General features: G+C 44.2%; 1 protein-coding gene across 1 annotated transcript in view; it reads right to left on the bottom strand.

Moving 5' to 3' along the window:
- Positions 1-25,047, bottom strand: part of ARHGEF10L (Rho guanine nucleotide exchange factor 10 like) — a 146,912-nt gene that overhangs the window by 67,267 nt on the left and 54,598 nt on the right. Inside the window, exons 5-8 of the mRNA XM_082273488.1 lie at positions 15,289-15,380; positions 13,332-13,406; positions 10,789-10,955; positions 298-414 (exon numbers count right to left, since the gene is read on the bottom strand). Of these exons, the coding sequence (XP_082129614.1) occupies positions 298-414; positions 10,789-10,955; positions 13,332-13,406; positions 15,289-15,380 (451 nt within the window). The remainder of the gene's footprint in view (positions 1-297; positions 415-10,788; positions 10,956-13,331; positions 13,407-15,288; positions 15,381-25,047) is intronic.

Genomic DNA, 25,047 nt, shown 5'->3' with positions numbered 1-25,047 from the left:
AAATCTTGGGTCTGGACTGACAGAAATTCAAATCCCTTGGACGGGAAAATATATGCATTTCATCTGTGTATTTGTCTGGAATTCAGCTTTGATTGATTTTACTCTTAACTAAAAGATGTTTTACAACAATAATAAAAAGATTTTGTTGGGGGGACAATTATTGAGCGCCAGTTACCCAGGTGACAGTGGTCAGATGCGCAGTGACATCACACACATGGATGGTGAAGATGATCGATGGAAGGCATGCATGATGAGAATGGCGGATGGCGGAGGGGCCGGTGACACGGCGGGCTGTACCTTACAGTCATATCTCTGTTTGAGCTCTCGGACATCTCTTCTCCTGACCCTCAGAGCCAGGAGGTCTCTCTTAGTGCGGCTATATCTCTCCTTCAGTCTGTTGAGGTCCGGGGACAGCTGCAGCCAGGCGGGGGGGCAGGGCGGGGGGGGGACAAACAGAAGAGACAGCACAGGACGTATAAGCCAAGCAGTGAGGAAAGGCAGCCAGACATCAGCAGACAGTTAGCTTGTCCCCAACACATCATACATGGGAAGCATAAATGTATCATTTATAGGGGTGTTATAAAAAAAACTTAAAAGGGGGTCATCCTCTACCCCCCAACAAGAACACACACACACCAGAAATGATTATGTTTTACAAATTGTATCATTTATAAATATTATAAAATTATATAGAAGTCAAAAAGGAATTCCTAACACTAACTTATTCCTGTCTAATAACAGATATAATGTGCAACAATGTAACACAATATGCAATCAGACATATGGACTCATACATTGTATTTATAAGGAACTACTAAAAGTACCATAAGAGGTTGAAAGGCCAAGTTTAGAAACCCAACTTTCACAAGGAGGACCTCTTAGAATGGGTCTGTAGCGGAACCGCTGAGCCACACTGTGTTTGTTGTTGTCTTGTTGTTGTCAGTATACGGCTTCCTTGCAGTCATGAACATATATACCAGATTTTCCCAGCCGCCCCCATACAAAGCTAGCCAACAACTTATCTTGTACTGGAATCACTCTTTATTGAACAGTCACACAGAATTTATATACAGCAGGGACCTCCCCCTCCTGATCATATTACCACACACAGGTCAGGGGTTGCCTGATTACATGATCATATGCAGATGAAATTGTATAAAGAAACAGAATTAACCTGAACTAATTATCTAGCCATCTGGACAGAACAATGTGAGGTCATTAACATTTAACAACGGAACAGGCAGACTTAACACAATCCACATTCCACCTCAATAGATAGACAATAGGACAGGACTGCCAATGACAGTCTGTCTGTCTCCTACATTGAAGTACATGGAATACACATCTACGTATTGCTATGATTATTTAGGAGTCCCAGACTTCATGGCAACAGGCTACAGGTCTCACAGTGTAAAGTGGGATCAAATCTTCACATCTCTTGAGAGATATTGCTGACAAATATTACTGTTCCACTTGAAGCAATCCAAACCATTAAGTATCTGTCTTTCACTCCCAGTGACGGTGAGTACCGTCACGGGGGCGTTTGACACCCCAAAAAGTTGAGTTTTTGGACCTCGCCTGTCAACCTGTTATGATACTTCGTAATTCCTTATGAATTGCCATGGATTGTATTTTTATGTCTGATTGCATATTGGGTTATACTGTTGCTCATTATATCTGTTATTAGACATCAATGCATTACTAATATTTTTTTTTTACTTCTATATAAAAATTGCCTAACCTCTGTGGCAACGCGTTTCGGGGGGCCCTTGTCAAGCCTTTACATGATCAATAAATCTACACTTAGAAAACAAATTGCTTTATTTAGGCTAGGTTTACACTTTGTGCATGCGCATGGGGTTACACTCATCACGTGTTGGGCAGCCCAATCCTTTCAGTAAGCTGCCCTACGCGCGAGAAACATTTAAGAAGAAGCCCCTGGCCACTTTGAGAAATCATACCACACAGAAATGCATCGTGCATTGGCACCATTCATTCTGACGTGCACGGAAACATGCGCATTCTCAGATGCATTAAGGTGCCATTAAGATTTAAAGGGACCCCTATGCATCTGCAAAAGGGCACTACGTTTTGTGTCGTTGGAAAGTTTGTGATTTTGCACGTGTTCCCCCAACGCCCAAATGTAAACCTAGTCCTAATTTTTGGGTTCACTTGTTCTTTAGTACTTATGCTTTACATTAGCTCTTAAAGCAACCAAGAATAGAGCTTGGAGCGCAGCTCTAAGGCGAGAGAGATCGATCCCTTGAAATAGGGGTGCCGGTATACAGGCGGGCTTATCCAGCAGTGACAGAATCTGAGTATATGAAGAAAACCGCACTCCCACCCAGACCAGAGTGTGAATACAAGTGTAGGGTTGCCTAAGCCAGCTCTGCTCACAAACCATGACCCCCCCCCTACTGACGCATTTCACCATATCTATCTCTTCTCCACAAACCAGGCCCCCTGCCGACGCATTTCGTCCTATTCAGCTCTGCTCTACAAACCATGCCCCATCCAACATGTTTCATCCCATCCACCAGGGCTTAGTCTGACTATACACTGGTGGGTGGGGCAAAACATTGCTAAGGGACATAGTTTGTAAAAAAACAGTGCTGGCTGAGGCCATCCTACGCTTCATTTCGGTGCTGGGAGCGCGGCAGTCTTCATATTCGGTTACTGGCACTTAAAGTTTAATATTTGTTGCTTGCCACAAGGGGGTGCACACACACACATCACACGTTATAACAACCCCATGTAGTTTTTCACAATGACTGGTTATTCTCTCTCTTTGCAGACCTGAATGGCGGAGTCAGCCCAACAAAATGCAGAACACACAGACCCAAAACGCAATGCAACACACAGGACCAACTAGAGCACCTAAGAAGGACGCAACGCGTAGGACCAAACCAGCCACATAGGGACAGAAGGCAGTACCTAGGGCAGACACAATGCACAGGACCCAAATCAGCCCAAAGAAAAAAATGCAAACGCATAGGACCAAACATGACCCGAAGGACAGAACGCAGCACCTAGGAAGATTGCAATGTACACGACCAGGGCTGCTGTTAAAAAAAATAATAGCGCCCCATATAGCCTACCTAACAGACTTCCTGGCTGGATCGCCAGATGAAAATAAACTTTGGGATTAAAGCAGTATTAAATCCAAAACCAAAATTGTAATATACTGCAGCCAGTGGCGTAGCGTGGTTTGTCAGCACCCGGTGCAAAGCAAGTAATTTGCTCCCCCTAATCCGTGGAATTTTAGCAGTACCTGAGTCTTTTCCACTAGAAGAGTATTAAACCCCTTACCTAAGCACATGTATTGTATATTAAGAAAATACTGAATTAAAGTAATACCAGTGTACTCAAATTTATTTTCATTTGTTATTTTATTTTATGGAGAGTAGTGCACATAGTAGCTACCTACATTTTCAGCCCAGGGGGATGGTATGTCCCCCAGGAGGTGCAGGAAGATGGTGGCAAGAGACGTGAAACACCGAGTGGAAGTCCCCTGGGCCTTGCACACATCACCCCAAAACTTGCATCTTCCCATCTCAGATCACCACAAATCCTGCACCTTCCCACCTTGGATCAATCTAGATCTCTTTACCATCAGACCTCAGATCAGCTTTAACTTCTGCACCTTTACTCCTCAAATCAGCCAAATCCTGCACAACAGTCCTCAGAACACCCCGATTCCTGCATCTTTACACTTCAGTCTGCAGCTTACCAATCATTAGATGCAGTGGCTGCATTATTTTTTTTTTTTTAGGCCTGCTTTCCAGTTTTCACTAGGTGATCTGGCCAGTAACACACCACCAGTATAAGGCTTCTTTCACACGGTCCGCCTCCATAGGCGGATCCGTGTTGCTCAGCGGGGATCGATCCGCGATCCCCGCTGAGCTGGGCGGATGACAGCTCCGTCTCCGCTTGCAGAGCGGAGAGGGAGGTGTCTCAGCCCCCCGCTGCCCTCTATGGGGGATCGGAGGAGAGCGGACCGCTTGTCCGCTCTCATCAGATCCGCTCCGCTCCGCTCCGATTACTGAACGGATGGAAAAATAGGGTTTACATCCGTCCAGATTTCACGCACAGGATCGGATGCGGATGGCAGCGGGTGTCAGCGGAGGTGTCTCCGCTGACATCCGCTGCCCCATAGAGCTGCATGGAGGATCCGATCAGATCCGCCTAAAAAACTGACAGGCGGATCTGTTCGGATCGCCCGTGTGAAAGAGCCCTTCGAGTGCCCCCACTCTGGATGAAGGAGCACAGCATACCACAGCATTATCAGTCTGGGGGGAGGGGAGTGTTAGATGTATTAGCAGATTTAGATAAACTAACAAATTGAAGCCAATCTCCAGCTCACACTTTATAATCAACTGTTTGTTTTCCTTTTAACCGGTTGCCGACCGCCGCACGACTATATACTGCGGCGGTCAGCCCCGGCCAGGCAGAGTGACGTATGGATACGTCACTCGCCTGTCACTGACTTGCGAGCCGATTGCGGGCGGGCGCGCGCCCGCCGCGGCTCGTTCACAGACAAGTTAGTGCGTGTGACTGGCGGACTCGATGTCCGCCGGTCACACTACGATCGCTCCTGTGAAGGGAGAAAGGCGGAGCGGCTTATGTAAACAAGCTGCCTGTCATTCTCCCTGTTTAAAAATGAAGATCAGACGGTTCTACTATGTAGAACCGTTGATCTTTGTTTTTACACCAATAGCAATGTCCCTGCACAGTTAGAATCACGCCCCTAGGACACACTTAACCCCTCCCTGTCCAATAAAGTTAACCCCTTCTCTGCCAGTGTCATTTTACAGTAACAGTGCATATGTATAGCACTGATTACTGCAGTAATGTCACTGGTACCCCCAAGTGTCAAAAATGTCAGTCAAGGGTCCGATCTGTCTGCCGCAATGTCGCAGTACCGAAAAAAAAAAAAAAAAATCGCAGATCGCAGCCATTACGCGTTTAAAAAAAAAAAACACCAAAAATGACAAAAATCTTTCCCTTTGTTAGTAAACGCAATAACTTTTGCGCAAACCAATCAAAATACGCTTTTTGCGATTTTTTTTACCAAACATATGTAGCATAAAACAAATTGGCCAAAAATGTTAAAAAATTTTGATTTTTACATTTTTTTTTGGGGAATTTCATATAAAAAAAATGTGAAAAATATTGTTATTTTTGCAAAATTGATGCTCTTTTTTTGTTTATAGCGCATGATCAAAAAAAAATCGCACAGGTGATCAAATACCACCAAAAGAAAGCTCTGTTTGTGGGAAAAAAAGGACGTCAAATTCGTTTAGGTACAGCATCGCACGACCGCGCAATTGTCCGTTAAAGTCACGCAGTAAAAAAAAAAAAAAAAAATCGCAAAAAACCCCCTGGTCTTTTAGCAGCCAAATCCTCCGGGGCTTAAGTGGTTAACATAAAGAATTTACATTAATAAATAAAAGCTGATCATTGCAAGCACCCCTATCAGTGGTAAACGGTTTGTTTCGAGTTTCGATCCTCTAACTCAGGGATCCTCAAACTACGGCCCTCCAGCTGTTGCGTAACTACACGTCCCATGAGGCATTGTAAAACTCTGACATTCACAGACATGACAAGGCATGATAGGAATTGTAGTTCCCGAACAACTGGAGGGCCATAGTTTGAAGACCTCTGCTCTAACTGCTACATCTGCAAGTCAGCTTGTTCTGTTAAAAACAATAAAAATTACCAATGTAATTTAGGGTTGCAAACCACACAGCCTCCTCAATAAGTCCATATAATGAAGCTTAAATAATATCAAGTCCATAATAGTGGATAATGAGCAAAACTCCAGAAATTAGGGTAAGCATGGGCACAAAAGGAGGCAGCTCCACCAAGGGACAGCAATCAATCTCTGAAATATAGCAGAAGAACACAAGGGGGCGCCAACTAAGACTTACTGGCCACATCACCAGGGGAAAAAGAAAGAAAAGAAAGCCTAAAAAAGAGGAAAACGAATGCAGCCACCACATCTAAGAACTGGTAAACTGCAAAAAATAAAATGTTTGCTTTTGGGTTTCACTGCTTCCCGCCAGCTGCATGGTGAAATGACGGGCAGGTGGGAGCATTCTCGTTCTGGGACGACGTCCACTCGTTGGGCGTGCGGAGATCGGTGGTGTGCTCTGTCCCTGGGACACAGCGCATCACTGATCCCGGTACAGAGCCGATGACGAGGCTCTTTACCCATGTGATCAGCTATGTCCAATCACAGCTGATCAGATGTAAACAAGGAAATGCCGATTATCGGCTTTCCTCTCCTCACACTGACAGCGGAGAGGAGAGCTGATCAGTTGCATTTCCTTACAGGGGATACCTTTACAGATAATCAGTGCCCATCAGTGCTGCCAACCAGTGCCCATCAGTGCTGCCAATTAGTGTTTCCCATCAGTGGTGCCAATTAGTGCTTCCCATCAGTGGTGCCAATCCGTGGTGCCAATCAGGACCCATCCGTGGTGCCAATCAGGGCCCATCCGTGGTGCCAATTAGTGCTTTCCATCAGTGCCGCCCATCAGGGCCCATCAGCGGTGCCAATTAGTAGTGCCCATCAGTGCTGCCAATCAGGGCCCATCAGTGCTGCCAATCAGGGCCCATCAGTGCCACCCCATCAGCCCAGCTTCATCAGCGTCCATTAGTGAAGGAGAAAAATTGCTTATTTACAAAGTTTTATAACAGAAAATGTTTTTTTTTTTTTTGTTTGTTTAGCAAAAAAAAATAAAAACTCAGCAGAAATTAAAATATCACCAAAATAAAGCTCTATCTGTCTCAATAAAATGCTAAAAAGGTTGTTTGGGTACAGTGTTGCATTTGCAATTATTATTTAAAAGTGTGACAGCGCTTCAAAGCTGACAATTGGCCTGGACAGGAAAGGGAAGGGGGGGGGGGTGGATAGTGCCGTGTAGGCAAGTTTAATATCACTTTAAAAACTTTAATAAATGTATATTTTTAAAGGGAATAATATAAAGGTGATCTTGTGCGTAGAAGGTTGTGAATGCCCCTTATATTCCAATCCAGTGTTTTGTAGATCCCTCTATATTTATTTACACGATTAGGTTTTATTTTTGGCTGGTTTATTCTTTGTGTAGCCGGCGATTCTAGCAACAAATATGAATAATAAGTTATGGAATCTGGTGACGGATTGGTCTTTGATTTATGTTACAATCACAGTCTGCAATCCCAGGCTCTCTCTCTCCCGTTCCCTTATTGTCTTTGCAGCCTATAGAAGCCTCATGCCTCGCTGCGGAGGTGTTGGGTGTGAATTCTGATAATATTTATTTTTAAATTACAAAATGACAAAATGACAAAAAGAAAAACAAATGCTCCTCTGTATTGAGAGCAACAGCTGTGGTTTTGCAGCTCGCAGTACCAAATGACGTCCTGAAGGTGGTGCTACAAATCTGTGGCCAATTTTTGGAAAACAAATTGGGTAAAAATTATTTTTATTATTCCTCAATCGCGGGCCGCTGGGTGCTTTTCCCTCCCACAAAAAACAGCAAAATAAATAACGAAATCAGGACCGCCGATTACCCCATATTGGACATTTTAGACGCTTCCTCTTCCCACGGCTGGGGAGGTTTTATTAAAGTTCTGTTTTCCTGAGATCTCTGGTCCCAGCAGAGGCCAATCACTCACATTCCAGAGACATTCTGTGTATCTGAACATTTACTGAATTCACAGAATTTATTATAATTTCCCCCATTAATGGTCTTCAGGACAGGAAGTGACGGGAAATCTCTATAATAATGGATAAGAAGAAAAAACTCTTTAAGTGGAGTGGGGGGAGGGATTAGGGGTTTTTATGGCTGTCTGGGTCTTGCTGCACTGGTGACAACCTCTTCTCCTATACCTTGTGCAGGTGTCACCAGGACAGGAAGGGAGGCAAAATCTCCCCAATGGGGTCACAGACAGAGATACAGCCAGGCAAAAATGTGTAACTGATTACCGTACATCAAAGTTAAACATAAAGGCTATATTAGGGCTTTAAAGTTATTGTCTGAAGGTACAGAAATTGGGGTGATCTAAGGCATGAAGGTGCAAGAATTGAGGTGACCAGAGGAGTGAAGGTGCAGGAATTGGGGTGACCAGAGAAGTGAAGGTGCAGGAATTGGGGTGACCAGAGGAGTGAAGGTGCAGGAATTGGGGTGACCAGAGGAGTGAAGGTGCAGGAATTGGGGCGACCAGAGGAATGAAGGTGCAGGAATTGGGGCGACCAGAGGAATGAAGGTGCAGGAATTGGGGTGATCTGAGAAGTGAAGATGCAGGAATTTGGGTGGTCTGATGTTGCAGGAATTGGGGTGATCTGAGGAGTGAAGGTGCAGAAATTTGGGTGAGCTTAGGAGTGAAGGAATTGGGGTGATCTGAGGGATGCAGTTGCAGGAATTGGGGTGATCTCAGGTATGAAGGTGCAGGAATTGGGGTGATCTCAGGTATGAAGGTGCAGGAATTTGAGTGATCTGAGGGATGAAGGTGCAGAAATTGGGGTGATCTCAGGAGGGAATGTGCAGGAATTGGGGTGATCTCAGGAGGGAATGTGCAGGAATTGGGGTGATCTGAGGGATGAAGGTAAAGGAATTGGAGTGATCCGAGGGGCGAAAATGCAGGAATTCGGGTGATCTGAGGAGGGTAAGTGCAGGAATTGGGGTGGACTGAGGAGTGAAGGTACAGGAATTGGGGTGATCACAGGCATGAAGGTGCAGTAACTGGGGTGATCTGGGGGATGAAGGTTCAGGAATTGGGGTGGTCTGATGTTGCGGGAATTAGGGTGATTTGAGGGGGTGAAGGAAATGGGGTGATCTGAGGGGGTGAAGGTGCAGTAACTGGGTTGATCTGGTGCATGAAGGTTCAGGAATTGGGGTAGTCTGGTGTTGCAGGAATTGGGGTGATCTGAGGGGGTGAAGGTGCAGTAACTGGGTTGATCTGGTGCATGAAGGTTCAGGAATTGGGGTAGTCTGGTGTTGCGGGAATTAGGGTGATTTGAGGGGGTGAAGGAAATGGGGTGATCTGAGCGGGGTGAAGGAATTGGGGTGATCTGAGGGGGTGAAGGTGCAGTAACTGGGTTGATCTGGTGCATGAAGGTTCAGGAATTGGGGTAGTCTGGTGTTGCAGGAATTGGGGTGATCTGAGGGGGGTGAAGGAATTGGGTTGATCTGAGGGATGTAGTTGCAGGAATTGGGGTGATCTGAGACATGATGGTGCAGGAATTGGGGTGGTGGAAATATCACTGTAGTACTGTACACACCACAGATATGTGTCTCCCCCCCCAGGGACAGTGATATGTCGTTGCCCCCACCCGGGGATGGCGCGTGTCATAGCACTTCCTGCCCTCTGTATATAGCGGACGCGGCGGGCGGTGCAGAGGGGATACAATGTATCGGATGCAGGAAATTGTTGAAGACCTCAATAGCCAAACATCAGCACCTCTCCATTCTTCCTGAAAGACTTGCAGAGGATCATGGGAAACAAAGCACGACTGTCCAAGATGTGCGCAGTCAGCGCACTCCGACGAGCGCCCGCCATACATCGATCTTAGTGAGGCTACACAGGAATGTGCAATCGTCTGTTCCTATCAATATCTTTTAATGCTTTAATAAAAACGGATTCCTGCTAAGTCTATATGGACGGGGGGGGGGGGGGGGGGGGACAGATTACATGCATGGGGTTGCGCAGTGATTGCGCTTTACTGTTCCTCTTCATCAATACAGGCCATGCTGACTGAATACATGTGTTGCATATCCTGACAGCTCAGCAATTGTTCTGCAAAGACGTGACCCCCCCAAATACACAGAAAGCCCCCCCCCCCCTCCAATACACAGAGAGCCCCCCCCCCTCCAATACACAGAGAGCCCCCCCCCTCCAATACACAGAGAGCCCCCCCCCCTCCAATACACAGAGAGCCCCCCCCTCCAATACACAGAGAGCCCCCCCCCAATACACATAGAGCCCCCCCCCTCCCCAATACACAGAGAGCCCCCCCTCCAATACACAGAGAGCCTCCCCCCTCCAATACACAGAGAGCCCCCCCCTCCAATACACAGAGAGCCCCCCCCCAATACACATAGAGCCCCCCCCCCTCCCCAATACACAGAGAGCCCCCCCTCCAATACACAGAGAGCCCCCCCCCCTCCAATACACAGAGAGCCCCCCCCTCCAATACACAGAGAGCCCCCCCCCAATACACATAGAGCCCCCCCCCCTCCCCAATACACAGAGAGCCCCCCCTCCAATACACAGAGAGCCTCCCCCCTCCAATACACAGAGAGCCCCCCCCCCCTCCAGAGGCAGAATCATCAATTGTGCATATGATAAAATACCGCAATTAAAATATGGAACAGCAAAGAGCAGAATGATGTATCAAACCTCTTTTTTAATTCTATGGATTTCAATTGTAACTAAATCCAAACTTTTTTCTAATAAAAAAATAAAATAAAATAATATATATATATATATGGAATGTTTAGAGCCCCTGTTTATTTTTTTCTGCAACTTCCTTTTTTTGGAGACACAAAAGGAAGTGAGAGAAAAGGGAAAGTGGAAATCCCCTCTTTGTCACAAAACAGATGTCCCCAATGGAGGATTTCCCTTTACTTCCTGTTCTGGTTACAACAGTAACATTCAGGATTTTCTAACACTTCCTGTCTCAGTGACAACGATCGCAGAGACCTATAGCATCAGAAATCCGCTTTCTTCGATTGGCTGATCGCAGCCCATAGCACTGGATTTCCAGAACAAGCCCAATCCGTAGGCAGCACATTGCGTCCTTACCTTTGGCTGGAACGAACCTACGAAGGGTTTGGCCGGCTTGGGTTTGGCCTCCCCCTCCCCGGCCTCCGAGTCTTCGCTGTAACTCTCAAACTCGCTGGAGCTCCAGCCCGTGTCCTCGAAGTCGCCCGCGCAGCCTACGTTCTCGTAGATCAGGTGGTGTCCCAGCCCTGCAGGGGGAGGAGTTAGAGAGATGAGCCCCTCTATAGAATTTTGTGAGTCAATCAAAAGCTGCTTATATTTGGTCCTCCCCACCTCCTCCCCCAACCAACATGCTATTAAGAATTTTAAATAAAACCGTTTTTTATGACACACCTTATTTTAGAACCGGTGATATCATCACTGGGTCTCTGTGCTCCTCTATGCAATGCAGGCAGATCATGGCCGGTGGGAGGGGCCGGCAGGAGGCTGTACATAACTTCCTGCAAACATCGCCGCACCCTTCCTCAGTACTCCCCTCCAGAGCCCTCACTCCTGATGCAAGAAGTGGGCGGGCTCTTGGGAGGAGTTATGTAAATATTAAAATGTCTTAATGGGCGGGTCATTCTAGAAGAGTGGCTGTTCCTAGGGTGTATTTGCATAGGTAACGCCTACATGTGATGCTGAGCTTCTATGATTGAAAGAACTGAAAAACAATTAATGAAAGGGATGGGGCCAGGGGCAGTCAGGCTGGGGAGGAAAGTGCTAGAAAAATGATGCTGGTCGTCCTCCAGTCAGGAAATGAGGCGGGGCTCTGACTTTCTGTGGCTTCTAATGCACAGTGTGAGAAGCTCGCAGTGTGCGGTGAAATCAGAGGAAGCCGTTTCAGTGCAGGAGAGGAGCCGCTACACCTGTGCAAGACTGAAGGGGGGGGCCAGAGGGAGGATTCTGGTCTTGTGAAGGGAATAAGAATCCCTCTTTTTTTATTATTATTATTATTATTATTATTAATCTGTAACCTATTTGGAAGATTCCGCTTTACTTCCTACCCTAGACAAACAGGAAGTAAAGAAATCTCCCTCTGAAACAGTTGTCACCAGGACAGGTGTCCCCATTGAAAGATGTGCCCTCACTTCCTGTTCTGGTGACAACTCTAACATTTTGGCTCTCTCATCACTTGGACAATGGTCACAAGAAGAGGACTCTCCCCAATGGGAATAACAACATATAACTGACAGAGGATCTGACCCTCTCTCTTCTTCATTCAAAAGTAAATTTAAAAAAAATATATTTTTTTTTATACAGTATAAATATTGATTTTTATACAGTATAAATATTATTGATTTATGATTTTTATACAGTATAATTGATTTTTTATACAGTATAAATATTATTGATTTATATTTTTTATACAGTATAATTATCGATTTATTTTTCACACAGTATAAATATTGATATTTTTTATACAGTATAATTATTGATTTTTATACAGTATAATTATTGATTTTTATACAGTATAAATATTGATTTTTTATACAGTATAATTATTGATTTTTTACACAGTATAAATATTGATATTTTTTATACAGTATAAATATTATTGATTTATATTTTTTTATACAGTATAATTGATTTTTATACAGTATAATTATTGATTTTTATACAGTATAATTATTGATTTTTATACAGTATAATTATTGATTTATTTTTATACAGTATAAATATTGATTTATATATTTTTTATACAGTATAATTATGGATTTATTTTTATACAGTATAATTATTGATTTTTATACAGTATAAATATTGGATTTATATTTTTTTATACAGTATAATTATTGATTTTTATACAGTATAATTGATTTTTATACAGTATAAATATTGATTTTTTATACAGTATAATTATCTATTTATTTTTTACACAGTATAAATATTGATATTTTTTATACAGTATAATTGATTTTTATACAGTATAAATATTATTGATTTATATTTTTTTATACAGTATAATTATTGATTTTTATACAGTATAATTATTGATTTATTTTTATACAGTATAAATATTGATTTATATTTTTTTATACAGTATAATTATGGATTTATTTTTATACAGTATAATTATGGATTTATTTTTATACAGTATAATTATCGATTTTTTACACAGTATAAATATTGTTTTATATTTTTTATACAGTACAATTATTGATTTATTTTTATACAGTATAAATATTGATTTTTATATACAGTATAAATATTGATTTTTTTTTTTTAGATAGTATAAATATTTATATTTTTGGATTTATATTTTTTCATTCAGTATATTGATTTATATTTTATATACAGTATAAATATTATTTATTTATATTTTTCTTTAGATAGAATAAATATTATTTGAGAAATATTATTTGAGAAATATATATATATATATATATATATATATATATACATATATATATATACATACACACACACACTTTGTTTTCTTTCCCTCTCCTGGAATTTGCATTTACCAATAAAACATTATTATAAAATACAAAAAAGGGGAAGAGCTTATTGGCTTCACCCCTCTCCCCCCACCGGAATCACATTGGTCCTCATGAAAGCTCTAAAAAGCCAGCCACACTTACCATCCTGGCTTTCGTGGTCACCAGGAACGTCGTCGTAAATCACTCCGTCTCCGAGGCTGTGAGAACTCGATAAACCTGAAATACAAACAAAGCGACTTCACCTGGCATCTGTCAGCATACATTAGCATACCTTAGGAATTATTACCCCGATGACACACCCCCATTTAACTGGAGTGTAAATAAAAAAGGATGATGATAAAGGGCCGATCGCACCCCGACATATTTATGTAATGAATGATCTGCCCATGTAAGCTGCACGTGTCTAGCTGTCAGTTATTGCAGGTTCTTCCCTGCTTGTGTTCTGTAGATACTGAGCAGTGCAAGTGAGGACATCGGGCTAAAATGGTGATGAGAAGCGGAATCTTCCCTTGTTGTAACCACATAATCCGTGTTGGAGTTAGAAGGGGGAAAAAAAAAAAAGTCTGGGAGGACATTAGAGTGTAAGCTCCTCTGGTACAGAGACTGGTGTGACTGGCTCAGTGTTCTCTGTACAGCACTGCGGTATATGTCAGAGCTATATAAATGTATAATAATAATAGTGTGTGACTGTGGGGGAGGGGACATTAGAGTGTAAGCTCCTCTGGTACAGAGACTGATGTGACTGTGGGGGAGGGGACATTAGAGTGTAAGCTCCTCTGGTACAGAGACTGATGTGACTGGCTCAGTGTTCTCTGTACACTATAATATATACACACACACACACACACACACACACACACACACTTGTTAAATAACTAAAAAAATAAAAAAAATATATAAAAAAATATATAATATATGTTAGTATGTGACAGGGGGGGGGGGGGGCATTTAGAGTGTAAGCTCCTCTGGCACAAAGACTGATGTGACTGGCTCCATGTTCTCTGTACAGTATAATTATAAATATATATATATATATATATATATATATATATATATATATATATATATATATATATATATATATATACACACACACTATATATATATATATATATATATATATATATATATATATATATATATATATATATATATATATATATATAAATAATAATATTATAACTGTGGGGGAGGGGACATTAGAGTGAAAGCTCCTCTGGTACAGAGACTGATGTGACTGTGGGGGAGGGGACATTAGAGTGTAAGCTCCTCTGGGGGAGACATTAGAGTGTAAGCTCCTCTGGTACAGAAACTGATGTGACTGTGGGGGGAGGGGACATTAGAGTGTAAGCTCCTCTGCTACAGAGACTGATGTGACTGTGGGGGGAGGGGACATTAGAGTGTAAGCTCCTCTGGTACAGAGACTGATGTGACTGTGGGGGGAGGGGACATTAGAGTGTAAGCTCCTCTGGTACAGAGACTGATGTGATTGGCTCAGTGATCTCTGTACAGCACTGCGGTATATGTCAGAGCTATATAAATGTATAATAATAATAGTGTGTGACTGTGGGGGGAGGGGACATTAGAGTGTAAGCTCCTGTGGTACAGAGACTGATGTGACTGTGGGGGAGGGAACATTAGAGTGTAAGCTCCTCTGGTACAGAGACTGATGTGACTGTGGGGGGAGGGGACATTAGAGTGTAAGCTCCTCTGGTACAGAGACTGATGTGACTTTGGGGGAGGGGACATTAGAGTGTAAGCTCCTCTGGTACAGAGACTGATGTGACTGTGGGGGAGGGGACATTAGAGTGTAAGCTCCTCTGGTACAGAGTCTGATGTGACTGGCTCAGTGATCTCTGTACAGCACTGCGGTATATGTCAGAGCTATATAAATGTATAATAATAATAGTGTGTGACTGTGGGGGGAGGGGACATTAGAGTGTAAGCTCCTCTGGTACAGAGACTGATGTGACTTTGAGGGAGGGGACATTAGAGTGTAAGCTCCTCTGGTACAGAGACTGATGTGATTGGTTCAGTGATCTCTGTACAGCACTGCGGTATATGTTGGCATTATCCCATCAGAAATAATAAAACTCACGTTTCTTGCTCAGACTCTTCCTGATGCTTTTGCTGTGGCTCTCCACCTTCCCCCGACCTCTGGGTTCCCCATTACTGACAATGGATGGAGACCTGCGGGAACAAAGTATCTTTGAAACATTGTATCCACTTTAAGTGTCGGTTCACATATATGCGATGTCTGACATGGCATGCGATTCGCTCCGCACTGCTCTGCAAATCACTTGCAATGTCTATGCGATACAGATTGTACGGCTGAATTTGCATTGCATTCGGACAAACTCGCGCAGGACCCTTTTTTTGGTCCGCACCAGATTCGGATCGCATGGGTGATAATACCTATGCGATCCGATTCCTGTCCGTTCACACTGCGATATGCGAACTGATCTGGGGGTGTCGTTAACTATGCCTTGACACTCCCAGCGATTTGCATATGGCAGTGTGAACTGTCTGTGAGTCGGGTGCGATGCGGGAACACGCAGTGGATTCGCAGGGTTCCCGCATATCGCGCCAATGTGAATCGGTGACAGAATGGGGGACTCCATAATGTAATTTCCTGAGCACTGACCCCAATTTCTGGTCCCTCAAAGCCCCCCTTCCTCTCCGCACACATCGCTCACCCGCCGCACTGCTCCTCTACGGGGCGCACACAGCCCGTCCTATACAGCGGTGGAGCGGGGACGGTGAGCTCTATAAAGGAAGTTTAGAGATGGGAGTATTGTGCTGAAATTTCCTGCAGAGTTTAGGGGAAGCACGCAGAGACACCACACAATACCTCCTTGTAATCCAGTCATTTGCCTGCAGATAACCAGCGGAGACCATTAATGGACACCATTACAAGTACCCATTCACAACATGAGCGTTGGGTCGAGTTGGGACGCAATGACCCCAAATATGTTTCCAATATTCCAGGCACTCAGGGAAAATGGAACAGGTTGCATTAAAAAGCAGGAGAACGCCGCAACACATCTTAAAGAGAAAAAAAATAAAAATTTTAGTACTCACCTTACATTCCTCATCTCTGCGTTCACTGAGGACATAACATCAGTACTCTGCTTTGCTGCTGCCAGTGTGTGTCAAGGTCTAGTTTTTGATTGCATTGCTGTAGACTGCTCTACAGTGTGTGTTGGGGGTGGGAAGGTTGGCCACCAGCAGGGGCCACCCACAGGACTGTCTTTGTTTTTTTGTGTACCTAGCATCCTACTCCTGCAGGTGGCGCTATATCCAAGTAACGATCGAAGTGCTTGCCACCTGCAGCCACACATCACATTGAACACGCAGCAGAGCACATTGAAGGGTTCACACTGCCCACACCCCAAACTGCATCAACAGTCCCCCCCCCCCCCTATTTTTTATTTTTTTTTCTTTGTAAACTTTATGCAAAGTGACACTTCATTTATGTTGGGTGCGTTGCGCTTCTGTACATTGCCATGCAGCAGGGACGTGACTAGAACCTTCAGGGCCACGGAGCAAGAAGCTACAAAGGGCCCCCCTGACTGCCGGAACAAGACATGTGCAGAAGAAAAATTTATTTGATCATTGTTTGTTTAGTTAAAACAAATTCCATAAATTCGTTTTTTTATTTTTTTCAAATGTCAAGTCAAATTTTTCTAATTCGGTCGAATTAAATTCAATTTGACCAAATTCGGAAAATTCTAATTGGTATTCGAATTCAAATTTATTCTTTTCAAAATCCGAATTTCGGAAGACGGTTATATTCTATTTTATTCAATTATATTGTTTTTTTTTTTTTTTTATTCTCTTATTTTCTATTCTGTTCTTTTCCAATCTATTCAAATTTGAGGTGGTGCACTCTGTGATGCCCAACCTGCCAGCGAAGAGGAACCCCTGTGGTACCACTACTGCCAGCTGAGGGGATCACACTGGATGTCTGTACTGCCAGCTCATGGACTTTACGGTGCCCATACTGCCAGCTAATAGGAACCTCTGTGGTGCCAATACTGCCAGCTGAGGGGATCCCCTTGAATGCCTATACTTCCAGCTCAAAGGGACTCTATGGTGCCCATACTGCCAGCTAAGAGGAACCCCTGTGGTGCCAATACTGCCAGCTGAGGGGAACCCATAGGATGCCAATACTGCCAGCTGAGGGGATCCCCTTGGATGCCCATACTGCCAGCTCAAAGGGACTCTATGGTGCCCATACTGCCAGCTGAGAAGAACCCCTGGGGTACCAATACTGCCAGCTAAGGGGAACCCCCAGTGTGCCAATACTGCCAGCTGAGGGGATCTCCTTGGATGCCCATACTGCCAGCTCAAAGGGACTCTATGGTGCCCATACCGCCAGCTGAGAGGAACCCTCGGGGTGCCAACACTGCCAGCTAAGGGGAACCCCCAGTGTGCCAATACTGCCAGCTGAGGCGATCCCCTTGGATGCCCATACTGCCAGCTCATAGGGGACTCTATGGTGCCCTTACTGCCAGCTGAGAGGAACCCCTGGGGTGCCAATACTGCCAGCTGAGGGGATCCCCTTGGATGCCCATACTGCCAGCTCAAAGGGACTCTGTGGTGCCCATTCTTCCAGCTGAGAGGAACCCTGGTGGTGCCAATACTGCTGGCTAAGAAGAACCCCTAGATTTCCAATACTGTCAGTTGAGTGGAACCCTGGGGGTGGCAATACCGCTAGCTAAGAGAAACCCTGGGAGTGCCAATACTACTAGCTGAGAGAAACCCCTGGGGTGCAAATACTACCCAACAGACCCAAGAGAGCCCAACAGATGTTTCAGTAATGATCAGAATTATACATCGGTGACATCACTTTGGATTGTATTACCAGTCAGCTGGCTGGAATCGCCTACCAATAGGTGGGTGTGTGGGCAGCGGAGGTGATAGGTTCTCCATCCGGCTGCATTCAGGAAGAAGATCTCATGGCTCTGGGGCACCAACAGATACTGGCAGGCTGTGAGGAAGGAAGAAGAGGCGGACAGGCAGGAAAATCTTGACTGATTCCTATTGTTCTCCTTCTGAGAAGTCAACACCCCGAGATACAGTAAACACATACAATGTGGCCATTCATGCCTGGCAGAGAAGCCGAAAGATACAAATACCTGAGGGCTGTCTGAGGTCTATGGAGAAGAGTCATTGCTCACCTACCTGCTGCCTGGCTGTTGTGGTGATCCTGAGGATTTAATGCTTCCTGATTCATGTATATCCGGAGTTCTGAATTTAAAGGTTTCTTGTATAATCAGTGACCTGGAAAGTACAAAGGCCACAAACAGCCAGAGGTTGGTATTTCCAGGAGGAGATCAGCCGTTGCAGCCTACAGTACTGGTCTACTTTAATCAGGAGTACCACCAGTATATCCATTGTAGGAGCACCCCCAGGGTTCCTCTCAGCTGGCAGCATTGTAAATCTAGGGGTTCTTCTTAGCCAGCAGTATTGGTACCCCCAGGGTTCCTCTCAGTTGGTAGTATTGGCACCCCCAGGGTTTCTCTTCGCTAGCGGTATTGGCACCCCCAGGGTTGCTCTCAACTGACAGTATTGGAAATCTAGGGGTTCTTCTTAGCCAGCAGTATTGGCATCACCAGGGTTCCTCTCAGCTGGCAGTATGGGCACCATGGAGTCCCTTTGAGCTGGCAGTATGGGCATCCAAGGGGATCCCTTCAGCTGGCAATAACTGGCACACTGGGGGTTCCCCTCAGCTGGCAGCATTGGCAACCCAGGGGTTTCTCTTAGCTGGCACTATGTGCACAATGGAGTCCCTTTGAGCTGGCAGTACAGACATCCAGTGGGATCCCCTCAACTGGCAGTATGGGCACCAAGGGGGTTCCCCTCAGATGGCAGTACTGGCACTCTTGGGTTCCTTTGTCCTGCAAGTATGAGCACTCAGGGGTTCCTCTTAACCAGTAGCATGGGTACCCCGGGGTTCCTCTCAGCTGCCAGGGTGGACACCCCGGGGGTTCCTCTCAGCTGCCAGGGTGGACACCCCGGGGGTTCCTCTCAGCTGCCAGGGTGGACACTCCGGGGGTTCCTCTCAGCTGCCAGGGTGGACACCCCGGGGGTTCCTCTCAGCTGCCAGGGTGGACCCCCCCGGGGGTTCCTCTCAGCTGCCAGGGTGGACCCCCCGGGGGTTCCTCTCAGCAGCCAGTGTGGACACCCCAGGGGTTCCTCTCAGCTGCCAGTGTGGACACCCCAGGGGTTCCTCTCAGCGGCCAGTGTGGACACCCTGGAGGTTCCCCTCAGCAGCCAGTGTGGACACCCCAGGGGTTCCTCTCAGCGGCCAGTGTGGACACCCTGGAGGTTCCTCTCAGCAGCCAGTGTGGACCCCCTGGGGGTTCCTCTCAGCTGCCAGTGTGGACACCCCAGGGGTTCCTCTCAGCTGCCAGTGTGGACACCCTGGAGGTTCCCCTCAGCAGCCAGTGTGGACACCCTGGGGTTCCCCTCAGCAGCCAGTGTGGAAACCCCGGGGTTCCCCTCAGCAGCCAGTGTGGACACCCGGGGGTTCCTCTCAGCTGCCAGTGTGGACACCCCGGGGGTTCCTCTCAGCCAGCAGTAGAACTACCTCAGCCATGCTGCATTAAAGTAGTCCATTCATTTTGCCTGGACTGGAAATGCACTTAATGCACAAAAAAAAAGAAAATGCCCCTGCAGCAACAGCATTTTGGGTGGATTAGCTGTGCCAGTATGCGTGCACGGGGGCCGTTTTACATGAATCGCATCGCAAAGCCCGATCCCATGCATTATAGCAATGCATGTTACAGCAATGCACAACCATAAACCATCAACCAGTGATGGCGAAACCTTGGCACCCCCAGATGTTTTGGAACTACATTTCCCATGATCCTCTTGCACTCTGCAGTGTAGCTGAGCATCATGGGAAATATAGTTCCAAAACCTCTGGAGTGGAGCCAAGGTTTCGCCAACCAACTCCTATCAGATCTGTGCATTGCCATCACAGTCCCAATCAGAGCTTCACCATTCAATCCTCACAGATAGACATAGACTGGCCATACACTATACCAAGGATATGCAAACTGTGGCCCCCCAGATGTTGCAGAACTACAAGTCCCATGAGGCATAGCAAGACTGATAGCCAAATGCGTGACATCCAATGTCAGAGGCATGATGGGACTTGTAGTTTTGAAACAGCTGGAGGGCCATTGTTTGCATATCCCTGCACTATACAATCTCTGTACAATTTCTAAAACTATGTAATAGGAGGACAAACCTAAAACAACCCATTCAATTCGTATCCAATCAGACCGGCTATTGCGCAACATAGTCGATGGATTGAACATTGAATCAGTCGCTTCATGGTTTTCAGGAAATCTAAAAGGAAAATTGTACAATGTATGGCCAGCCTTGGATCGAACATTGAATGTTTTGAATCAGTCGGTTGTCACCAATGGGTTAAGTCTCGTGTTTATAAGTGGGTCACCATACACATTACAATTATCCTTCGATCTTCCAGAACTGGTTACTATGATAACCTACCTAATCTATCCAATCAGTTTGCATTCACTCAGACTGACTCTTGTGCTAGTTAATGACAGATCTATAAAGGAGATTGTAATATGTGTGTTGGGGAGCAGAGCATGCATTACAATCTGATCATACAATCTGATCATACAATCTTCCTTAGATCTATCATAACTATGAAGCGCAAGAGTCAGCCTGAACGAATGAATGCAAACTGATTGGATAGATTAGGGAGGTGGTCATAGTAACCAGTTCTGGGAGATCGGAGGTTGATTGTACGGTCAGATTGTAACGTGCTACATATTTATTGATAGATCTATAAGGAGATTGTAATGTGTGTGTTGGGGGGGGGGGGGCTGAGCTTGCATTACAATCTGATCATACAATCATCCTTCGATCTTCCAGAACTGGTTACTATGACGACCTCCCTAATCTATCCAATCAGTTTGTATTCATTCAGGCTGACTCTTGCGCTATATAGTTATTGATACATCTAAAGGAGATTGTATGATCAGATTGTATGATTAGATTGTAATGCATGCTCAGCCCCCCCCCCCCAACAATCTAATCATGCAATCTGATCATACAATCTCCTTATAGACCTATCAATAACTATGTAGCGCAAGAGTCAGCCTGAATGTAATGTGTGTGTAATGCATGCTCAGCACCCCCAACACACACATTACAATCTCCTTATAGATGTATCAATAACTATGTAGCGCGTTACAATCTGACCGTACAATCAACCTTCGATCTTCCAGACCTGGTTACGATGACGACCTCCCTAATCTATCCAATCAGTATGTATTCATTTTGGCTGACTCTTTTCGCTACATAGTTATTGGTAGATATAAAGGAGATTGTATGATTAGATTGTAATGCATGCTCAGCCCCCCCCCCCAAACAATCTGATCATACAATCTCCTTTAGATCTACCAATAACTATGTAGCGCAAGAGTCAGCCTAAATGAATGCAAACTGATTGGATAGATTAGGAAGGTCGTCATAGTAACCAGGTCTGGGAGATCGAAGGATGATTGTACGGTCAGATTGTAACGCGCAACATAGTTATCGATAGATCTATAAGGAGATTGTAATGCATGCTCAGCCCCCCCCCCCCCCCCCAACATACACATTACAATCTCCTTATAGATGTATCAATAACTATGTAGCGCGTTAAAATCTGACCGTTCGATCAACCATCAATCTCCCTCCCTAATCTATCCAATCAGTTTGTATACATTCAGGCTGACTCTTGCGCTACATAGTTATTGGTAGATCTAAAGGAGATTGTATGATCAGATTGTTTGGGGGGGGGGGGGGCTGAGCATGCATTACAATCTGATCATAGATCTAATCTCCTTATAGACCTACCAATAACTATGTAGCACAAGAGTCAGTCTGAGTGAATACAAACTGATTGGATAGATTAGGGAGGTCGTCATGGTAACCAGTTCTGGAAGGTCGAAGGTAGATTGTACCGTGTATGGTGACCCACTTCTAAAACAAGAGGCTTAACCCCTTGGTGACAAGCGACTGATTCAAAAACATTCAATGTTCGATCCCAGGCTGGCCATACATTGTACAATTTTCCTTCAGATTTCCTGAAAACCACAGAATACGAAATAACAAATTTTCAGATTGTATCCAATCAGGTCCTACATAGCGGACGTTAAATCTAAAGGAGATTGTAGAATGTATGGCCAGCTTAAATCTCACGTGTAGCAAAACCTCTAAAGCCAGCTGTGGGCGCAAATGAGCAGGACCTGCCGCGTGCTGCGCCACCGCGTCTGTAGTGCCGCGCACTGCGCCACCAGCGTCTGTAGGCGACGCGCAAGCGCCGCTCCGGGAACTTCGTTAGAAACCTTCAATCAGCAGTCATGTAAATAAGTGACACCCCCCCCCCCAAAAAACACCCCAACCAATCACCAGGCGCTGAACAGTTTTCGATGTCTCACGACCTTCAGACCGGCGTTGCAGAATCGCTGACTCTTCTGCGGACAGATTTAGAAATAAAACGAGAGAGCGGAGGCTGGTAAAGGGGACACCTAGACGGTGGCGCAGCACCACAAGGGGGGGGGGGGGAATGACAGGGAGGAAAGAGGTTCGAGTCGCATAGAAGCCTCTATAAATAGCGATTCAGCTTTGGTGGACGGCTCAGATGCACAATACCTGCGTTTAACCCTTCACCGCCCCGGCGTCCCCCGTCCTCAGGATTCAGCGGCAGGAAGTGGGAAGCCCCCCGGGCTGCCTCATTCACACCCGGCTTCCCTCTCTGCTCCAGAATCCGGGCCTCGTTCTCATCCCACACCCTCCCTTCTCCCCCCTCCTCTGTCTGCCTCTCCCAGGACCGCACAGACACAACACTTCCCACAGCACAGCCATGTGAATGACCCCCCTTGTGTCACTTCAAAAAAAAAAAAATGACATCTATTTACGCAGAACGCTGCGGCCGAGTTTAGGGCCCATTAGGCCAGGTTTACGTCTTTATGAGGCAACAACGCACGTGCGCTTATGTGCATTTTTAAACATACGTGAGCGAATGAGAGATCGCACCAAAAAGACGTGCATGTACGTTTTTAATGCAGCACAACAACAACCTGCGTTGCCATGCGTTGTGCCATGCGTTGTGGCGCACCGCAACACATTCGCATTTGGCCCCATTCACACCGCGAATGCACGTATCCCCAGAAACGCGCATTGCTTGCGTTGGAAATATTTTTTAAGGCATCATACACACACTGGATGTTTTGCAAACGCTCCTAAATGTCCTTTCCTTCTGGCAACAGCAGAAGAAAAAAAACGCGTGGAATGCGTTTTGGCGCGTCAAGCGCTCGGGCGTTTATTAATTTCATTGGCCAGAATAGTCATTTATTGTGGCTACTGAAATGAACGCTCAAGCGCGAAATGCAGGTTTGGGTGCGTCAAGCGTTTTTTTACTGCCAAACGCTGCTGCCGCTGGACGCACCGGCTATGGGTTTTTTCTGCCTCTAAGCCCTGGCTCACACCAATGCAGCTTTGAAATCGCAGCGATAACAATCCACCACCACCATTATTATTATCACCATTATTAAATTACCAATATAATATTTACTTCATTACTACTATATTAATAAAGACCATTATTCTTATGATTTAATTTTATTATTATAATTACTACTGTAGTATTTACTTTTATTTTAGTACTAATATTTATTATGACTACTACATTACAATATTATTATTTTATTGCTATTATATTTACTACTGTAATATTTAGTTTTATTATTTTAGTACTATTTATTACTATATTATTTACAGCAATAATAACAATAATATACTATTATATTCATATTATTTTATTGCTATTTACTACTATAGTATTTAATTTTATTATTTTAGTACTATTATTTAATATTATTAATATATTATTTACAACAATATCATAATAAGAAAAATAATAATAATAAATATTTTTTTACTATTGTTGTAATTACTACTATATTATTTACTTTTATTATTTTAGTACTATTATTTAATACTATAAGGCCCCGTTCACACTGGGGCGATCCGACTTCCAGGGGCGACCTCCGAGGTCGCGGTGCGAGCAGCGCGCCGCGACCTCGGAGCGGCCGGCACGGACTTCATAACATTGAAGTCTATGACGGTCGCTCCGGGTCGCCCCAAAGAAGCTCCGGACCCTTTTTCTAAGTCGGAGCGACTTGTGTCGCTCCTATTAGAACGGGTCCGCAGCTTCCCTATGGAAGGCGACCTGTGAGGCGACCAGGTCGCCTCACAGGTCACCCCAGTGTGAACGGGGACTTACTATTTTATTTACAACAAAAATAATAATATTTTATCACTTATGTTATAATTACTAATTATTTACTTTTAATATTTTAGTACTAATATTTTATTTAATATTACTAGATTTTTTACAACAATAATAAATATTTTATTACTAATTACTACTATATTATTTACTTTTGATATTTTAGTACTATTATGTATTACTATATTATTTACAATAATAAAATATTTTATTACTATTGTTATAATTACTACTATATTATTTATATATATTTTAGTGCTATTATTTATTTTTATAAATAATATAGTAATAATAATAATAATAATAATAATAATAATAATAGTACTAAAATGTTAAAAGTAAATAATATAGTAAGAGTTATAACAATAGTAATAAAATGCTGTTGTTATTGTTGCAAATAATATAGTAATAACAACATCATTTTATTACTATTGTTATAATTACTACTATATTTACTTTATTAATTTTAGTACTATTATTCCTATATTAAGAACAACAATAATAGTAATAATATTTTTTATTTTACTATAACTA

Source organism: Pelophylax lessonae, assembly GCF_965119305.1.
Source record: "Pelophylax lessonae genome assembly, chromosome: 12".
NCBI classification, from domain to species: Eukaryota; Metazoa; Chordata; class Amphibia; order Anura; family Ranidae; genus Pelophylax; species Pelophylax lessonae.
Note: the sequence above shows the minus strand (reverse complement) of the source record. Positions and strands in the feature narration are given on the sequence as shown.